This window comes from Orycteropus afer, unplaced genomic scaffold (genome assembly GCF_000298275.1).
Source record: "Orycteropus afer afer isolate SDZICR_OR568_19922 unplaced genomic scaffold, OryAfe1.0 scaffold00612, whole genome shotgun sequence".
Lineage (NCBI taxonomy): Eukaryota > Metazoa > Chordata > Mammalia > Tubulidentata > Orycteropodidae > Orycteropus > Orycteropus afer.
The window spans coordinates 889660-897840 of NW_006922199.1; the positions used below are offsets into that span (position 1 = coordinate 889660).

General features: G+C 43.7%; 1 protein-coding gene across 1 annotated transcript in view; it reads right to left on the reverse strand.

Annotated features, from left to right (window-relative positions):
- Nucleotides 1-2099, reverse strand: part of IWS1 (interacts with SUPT6H, CTD assembly factor 1) — a 119552-nt gene extending 117453 nt beyond the window's left edge. Inside the window, exon 1 of the mRNA XM_042783051.1 lies at nt 1994-2099. Coding sequence (XP_042638985.1) covers nt 1994-2099 — 106 coding nt within the window. The remainder of the gene's footprint in view (nt 1-1993) is intronic.
- Nucleotides 2100-8181: the final 6082 nt, after the last annotated feature.

Below are 8181 nucleotides of genomic sequence, written 5' to 3' on the forward strand. Positions count from 1 at the left end.
TGGCGAGTAGCGACTGGGATCTTAAAAGCTAGCAAGCTGCCATCTAGATGGGTCTCTCCTGGTCCAGAGCAAAGAAAAATGAAGAAAACCAAAAAGTCATGGAAACAATTAGTCCTAGCGACGGGTACACCATCCAATCTGCAGCCTATATGACTATGAGACCAGAAAAACTAGATGGTGCTTGGCTACCTTGGAAGGGGATCTATGTAGGAGATCCTTGATAGAGAGGGAGAACAATGTGGAACAAAACTCAAAACCATTTGGGGGGAGGGAAAGAAGGGGGGGTACCAGGTTTGCTCATCTGATAGAGCCTGGTGGAACCACTGAGACTATGGCCCCTAACTGACCTTCAGGTCTGGAATTGAACCCACACCTGTGGTTTCCAGCCAAACAAAAGACAGGCATATGAGTTGAACCTCATGTAGATACTCTCCTTGGAGAGAACAATCATGGGAGAAAGAAGGGCTGCTTATGTACAGGGAGACAGCTCAGGGGATAGGAGTCCATGGAGGGATGGACACTGGGAAGAGGTAACTATGGGGAGGAAGTGGGAGGGGAGCTGTTACATTGTGGTAAACTGTGGTCAATGTCATGAGACAAAGTTTATGTGAGCTGCTGTATGGAAAGTGAATTTGCTCTGTAAATCTTCACCCAAATCACAATTAAAAAAAAAATTATTTTTAATGAATGAAAAGCTATTTTCAAAGCATCAGGAAATGTTTGAAGCAAAACGAGAGTTCATGCTTGGAAAAGCATTTTTGCAGTCATTGCTATTCACTGCCATGTATAAGGAATTAAAGTGAACCCTTAAACAATTACTTAAGTTCTTTTGACATAGAATGCCCAATGGAAATAACCTGCTCCAGTGAAAGTCCCTGTAAGGCTGTAAGACACATAAACGTCATTCTACTCTGGTGGCGTAGAGACTAAGGCATTTGACTGCTAACCAGAAGACTACTGGTTCAAACCCACCAGTCACTCCTCCGAAGGAAGGTTGGGCAATCTACTTCCATAGTGATACTACCTCTGAAACCCAAGGAGGGGTCACTATGAGTCGGATCCGACTGGACGGCAATGGGTTTTACACAAGAAATACACCAAACTCACTGCCATGGAGTCATTTTCGACTCACAGGGGCCCCCATTGGATTTCCAAGGAGGTAAATCTTCAAGGAAGTAGATTGCCCCATCTTCCTTTCGTGGAGCAGCTGTTGGGTTTGAACCACCAACCTTCTAGTTAGCAGTCAAATACCTTAGATATTGAGCCACCAGCCCTGACTTACTCATCTTTGTATTGCCAGTGCTTAAGTACTGTACTAGCACAGAATGGGACTACTAAGGGTTTACTGAATAAATAGAAAAGGAGGAATAAGCAACTTCGGCGAGGATAAAAAGAAGATCTCAAGGTTAGGAAAGGCCCTAAAATCACTAATAAGTAAAGGGCTGTGGTGAACCTCTTATTCTAAAATACTTATAAAACTGAAAGGTCTTACTTTTTTTTTTTTTTTAAAGCTATTAATATTATTTACTGGTAGCCAGCCTTGTAGACGAGATTAAACTACCACTCGACTCGACCACACACAACAGCGCACCTTGGTGAAAGTCTAGATGGGATCCCCACTTCCACGGAAAATGCTCCACTAGAGTCTCGAAAACACTAACTCCTGAAAAACCCTCTAACTGAAGAGACTTCTTTTTCCTGGTACTTTGGACACATAAAGGCGCTCTGGTGATGTAGAGTCGGAAGCGACTCGACTGCATTGAGTTTGTTTTTTTCCGTTTTGCACACAAAAGCCTAACAAATTGAAGTGGCTTCCTAAAGTCAGCAAAAACTTAGACAATACAGAAGACGCCTTTCTCTTTAAAATCGCCTCTCCAAGGTTCTAACTTCAGGCCCCGCAGCCAGGGCCCTTCCCGCTTCATCTCACTATTTCAGTTCCGGCCAAAGCAGAACGGGAAACTTCTGCTAGGCCTGCCGCCTCACTTGCCCTTACCGCTGGGTAAGGGCAGGGCCCGCACAGTAACCGCTCCGCCCCCTAACTCTGACCTCCAGGCCCCTGCCCCACCTGACTGGTCACCGCTGTAATATTCCGAGTCCATGCTGGGCAGGCTGTCCGCGGGGGTTGTCCGCGCCCCGCGCCGCCCGCGTCACCTCCTTCCCGCGGTGTGTCCCTCGAAGGTGCGGCCTGGTGCCCTGAGCCTTTCGCCCTAGCACAGCGTTTGGGGCAGCAGAGAGCAAGACAACAGCTAAAAGCAGCAAACGGGCAGGCGTGAGGGACGCCTCTCTACCTCCCAGAAGCGCCTGGGGGACCAAAATGGCGTCTGCGCACGACCCTCAGAGGGCTACAGTGCGCAGGCGCTGCCACCTGTCAACTGGCCAATGGGAAGACAAAACGGCAATGACGTAAGGCCCGGCCGGAAAGGAGACTGCTGGGAAAATTGAGGAGGCTCTTTGGCGTCGGTTAAGTACCTCCTCCCAGGACTGCCTTGGTCTGTCCTCGTGGTTCTGCCTCAGCTTCTTGTTTGAGGCACATCTCAGTCACTCGGAAAATGAGACCCACTAAATTACATTTTCCATCGTACTGCCAATTAACACCAATTCCCATCATACACCAAAGCTCTTAGTTCCCGCCCTTACTTGGCAGGGGAAGGGCCCCGTTGCTCTTTGGGACTTGTAGTTGAAAGCCTGAAGTGAGACGATGTGTTAGTAACCAGCGGTATCAGGAGTGCTGCCTTTGTAGACATTTTTCGTGCTTTATTTTTTAAAACGACTTAATGTCCATCTTACTAAGCCATTTGGCCAAAGGTAGAAAGTACCATTAGTTGCTTTCATAAAGATCCCCTGATGAAACCCGAAAGAGGGTGAACTTTTCCTGCGCCTGGGGCGCCAGTAAAAGAAGGACGGTTGCCTCACACCCTTTTTCTGGAAGGGGCTTACTGTAAGGACCACCCTTCCATGTATGACTTAGATAAATCTCGATGTCCTTTTTTGTGACTCCCATAAGACTCACAGATGACCCCCTTGTTTACTTGTGATAACGTCTAATGCACACCTTTCCCCTTTTGCTTGAACCATCTGACAAGCCTTCTGACGGACCTTCGGACTTACTCTTTTCTGTTTTATTTTATTATCTCATGAATAATTAGGTGAGAATAAAACTGCGTTTGTGGTGCAGTGTAGCCCTTCTGGGAGCTCTGTTGGTGTTGTGCCTAAGGCATTTGACTGCTAACCAGAAGGCTAGAGGTTCAAACCCAGCAGCTGCTCTTCCAAAGGAAGGTTGGCCAATCTACTTCTATAATGATACTACCTGGGGAACCCAAAGAGGGGTTGCTATTAGTTGGATCCCCTTGCAGGGCAGTATGTGTGTGAGTGTGTGTGTGTGTGTGTGTGTGTATAGCCCTACTAGCCATACTCCATTTTGTGATGTTATAAATTCTAGCCTCTGGTGCAGTGCTTAAGGCATTTGATTATTAATCAGAAGGTTGCTGGTTCAAACCTACCAGCCTCTGCGGAAGGAATACTGGGCAATCTACTTCTATAAAGATTTACCACCTCAGAAACCAATAGGGGTGGGAGGTCATTATGAGTTAGTATCAACTTGATGGCAGTGATTTTGGTTTTTGGTTTCATGCCTGTGCTTATGTTCCCATTTTGGAAGTGAGTTGTCTGTTACAGTAATGAGGAAGGGTTAGGGTAGGAAGTATCTTTTTTTTTTTCTTCAATTTTTATTGTGATTTGGGTGAAAGTTCACAGAGAAAATTCATTCCTCATACAGCAGTTCATATACATTTTGTTCCATGACATTGACTGCAATTCTCCACAATGTAACAACTTTCTTCCCACTTCCTCCCTGTAGTTACCTCTTCCCTGTGTGCTTCTCTCCCATGCACTCCCGCCCCCCTGAGCTGTCTCCCTGTGCAAACACTGCACTACCCTTCTGTTCTCCCCTGACTGATCGCTCCAAGGAGTGTATCTACCTAATGTAAATTTTCACCCCATATGCCTGTCTGTTGTTTGGCTGGAAATCATAGGAGTGAGTTCAATTCCAGTCTTGAAGGGTAACTAGGGGCCGTAGTCTCAGGGGTCTCACCAGGGTCTCACCAGGGTCTATCAGACCAGCAAATCTGTTTTTTTATTTTTTTAATATATATTTTTTAATGATTTTGAGCTTTGTTTCACATTGTTCTACCACTCTGTCCAGAATCTCCTGTGCTGATCCACCTCCCCGAGGTTGACGGTGGTAGCCGGACACCATCTTGTTCTTCTAGTCTTGTGGTCTTTGAGGCTGAGGATCACATGGTTTATTTGCACTAATTGTTTCCACGTGTCTTTGGTTTTCTTCATTTTTGTTTGCTGTGAATAAGGACAGACCCATCGTTGCATCTAGATGCCTGCTTGCAAGATTTTAAGACCCCAGTTGCTACTCACCATGTTGTTGTGTGCCGTTGAGTCGGACCTGACTCATAGCGACCCCTCCTTGGGTTTCTGAGGCAGTATCACTATGGAAGTAGATTGTCCAACCTTCCTTTGGATGAGTGGCTGGTGGGTTTGAACCACCAGACTTCTAGTTATCAGTCAAGTGCCTCAGGCACTATGCTACCAGAGCTCCTTTAGGGTAGCTAGCTGTGGCCAACAAGTTCACTACCTTGTCCCTTGTCAGTTCTACTATACACCCAGACATTCTTACAACACATACAAATATGCTTGTAGAAATATTGTCTGCCAACCCTATACATGGTCATGGGCACACTCCCTGCTGCCTAGACATACCTGATCATTCAGCATGTCCACCCCTCTATCCACTTGTATATCCATGTTTGCCTTTACTGACAATGCAGTACTGTACATGCAAAAGGGTTTATCTTTGTTTTCTGTAGGGTGGGATGTATCTTGAGTCACCATCTTATTAGAGGGTGTAACTACCCTTCATGGCTTTACTGAAGTCATACCCTTGCTTGAGTGACCTTTTATCTTACAAGAGATAAAAGAAGAGAGAACCAAGCAGAGAAGAAGGGACCTGATTACTACCAATAAGAAGAGATGCGAGCAGAGCAAGTCCTTTTGACCTGGGGTCCCTGTGCTGGGAACCTCCCATATCTGGGAGACAGAGAGCTGTAACACCTAAAATGGCAAGAGACAAGGAGAAGCAATAGCAGAGAAACAGTGGCAGCAGAGGCAGCAGATCCAAGATACTGGCATGAAATAGCGTAGTGGGGTTCCTGACCCAAAGAGCCAGAAAGCTGCATACCTTCAGGTTGAGGCTTGCTTGTAGAGTGGGGTGCATGGGCACTTATCAACAGAATTAAGAGCCTTTTAACACTTGCCAGAGGCAAGGCTGAGGGGCCTATGGGCCAGAGAGAGACCTGCCTGCAGCTGAGAAGAGGCTGTCCTGATCAAAAAACTGCATCCTGAGCCTTTCTGAACCTGGATAATAACCTGTTATTTCCCTAATAAACCACATAATTGTATTGGCCATGCCATGGCAACTAATTATCTAACCCAGCAGAGACGTAGAGAGTACTATTGGAGGGACAGTTGGTGTCAGAATTGTTAAAAACCTTGGGAGGTAGATGTATGTCTGTCCTCTGCCTCATAGCAATCAGCCTTAGGCATTAATCTTGACTCTCCTCCTTTGTGAAGTTAGAGGAGATCAGATGTCTCCACTGAGCCATTGTTACAGTGTCCTTGAAACTAGCTGTACCCAGAGATAAACATGCTTTGTTCAGCTAACCAATTAAAATTTCCCCTTATGGCAAAACAATCACAGCTGTGTGTCATCCTGCCTGCCTTCCTATAAAAATCTAAAACAAAACTACTTTGCTAAGGTGTTTAGATCTCAGATGCTCTCTCTATGGGATAACCTGAATAATACCAGTTTTTATTTTGTGGTGGTTGTTCATTTTTGTCTCTGAGAACTTCCTTCCCTTTAATTAGAGATACGCCCACCCAGGTTTGAGCATAGATCCCTCAGGTAGTGTTGTTAGCTGCCATTGAGTAGGCCCCATAACTTCATGCACAGCAGAACAAACTGCTGCCAGGTCCTGCACGATCTTCATGGTAAGTTGCAGATCAGACCATTGTGATTTATCGTGTAGACTTGTGGAAGTAGGGCCTTTGTTGATTGGCAACACACTCATCTCAGATTGCATTTCTGGGCATAGCTAGCCTGCTGTAAGTACTCTTGTGGTATATTGGAGCCTTGAGTTGAGAGATATGGGTTCTCTGATGGCAGCTCTGCCATAAATTCTCAGAAGGCTCTTAATAAAATCCCACTCAACTTTGATAATTTACAGATATATGAACTTTTGTTAGCTAGATAGAATATACTGGCTGAACCTGGTTGTATGCTTCTGAAAAGGACATGGGAAAAGAAGGAAGAGTGAGAGGTGGCTTCCCTCTGGAAATATACATTTTCTGGTAAGAGAGAGCAAGAGTATTCCCCCTCCACTATAGTGGAAGCAGGTTTTGAAATATAAATTCTGCCTCTACAGGTATGACATTGGTGTCTTCTCAGGCTGTGATGAGAACAAGGAACAAGGAAACTGAAGGCATGAAATTAAAATAGTCTCTTCCCTCTATTTGATAGAATCTAAGGATCTCTTCTAATGAGAGTGAATGAGATTGCAGGATAAATAGATGTCCAAGAAGTTCAGTGGAGAGGAATCCACTACAAAATCTGTCTATAAAGATGTCATAGTTTCACCAGAGATAATAAGACCAACCAAACCAAAAACCCCAAACCCACTGCCATTGAGTTGATTCCAACTCATAGCAATCCTTACTGGATTTCCGTGGTAAATCTTTACGGAAGTAAAAGTCTTGCTTCTGTAGAGTGGCTGGTTGGTTTGAACCACCAACAATAAGACCAATAGTCAAGAAAATTATTGGGCTGAACAATGTAGTTAGCAGAGGGTAATTACTGAATTTTAATATAAAGACTATCCTGGAGGCTTATAGAATTGAGAGGTAGAAGTAGACTGATCATGCAAGAATGTGCTTAGCCCTAAAAAAAAAAAAAAAAAAAAAAGGCTTCAGATCTAATTTTTGCACCTTGGAAGACAGAAATTTAGTTAGTGACACAGAACAGTCCTATTCATATAAGCATAAGGCCTTAGTTAAAACTGTTTCTTAGGCAAAACATCTCTATTTGCATATTACACGATTCTACATGTAGAAAATTCCAAAGAATCTACTAAAAAGCTTCTAGAACCAATATAGGAAGTTAGCAAAGTTGCAGGATACAAGATCAACACACAAACATCTGGTTTCTATATACCAGCAATGAGAAATCTGAAAGCCAAACCAAACCAAACTCACTGCCATCAAGTCGGATCCAAATCATAGCGACCCCTCCTTGGGTTTCCAAGGCAATATCACTATGGAAGTAGATTGACCAACCTTCCTTCTGAGCAGTGACTGGTGGAGTTGAACCATCAGCCTTCTGGTTAGCAGTCAAATGCCTTAGGGACTTCGCCACCAGAGCTCCTAAGAAATCTGAAAAGGACATCCAAACAAACAAACAAACAAAACACTCTACATTTACAATAGCATCTAAGAGAATAAAATATCTAGGAATAAATTTAACCAGGGATGTGAAAGACTTATACAATGAAAGTTACAAATCATTGTTGAAAGAGAGTAATTTGATGATCATAGATTAGAAGATATAATATGGTCAAGCTGTCTAGTTGCTCTGTGGTTTTATTTGTCTCTTTCTGTTCTGGAATTCCAATTATATGTAGGTTATTTCTCCTGATGATATCCCATATAAATCTTTGGCTTTCCTCCTTTTGTTTTGTTCTTTTTTATGATTGCTCCCTTTCCAAAAAAGTATTGACGTATTTGCCTTCAATCTCATTCTCTTTTGTTGATTTAGTTCTGCTTCTTTGCCTGTTCAGTGTGTTATCTATTTATGAAAATTTAGTATTAATCTTTTGGATTTCTATTTGTAAATTTTGTTTCATTTCTCATTTTTCACTTATTTTCTCACTTTGTTTTCATATTGTTGTTGTGCCCAGGCTGTAAAGGAGAATTTCGGAAGAGAAGAAGACGCCAACCCACGCCAATGCAAATGCAATAGGACAGTTTATTAGCTAACTTAAGTCAGGGTCTTTGCCCTTACCAGGTCAGTGGCTTAAGCAAAAGACCCCGTACCCCGTTTCCTTCTTCAATTTATAGAAC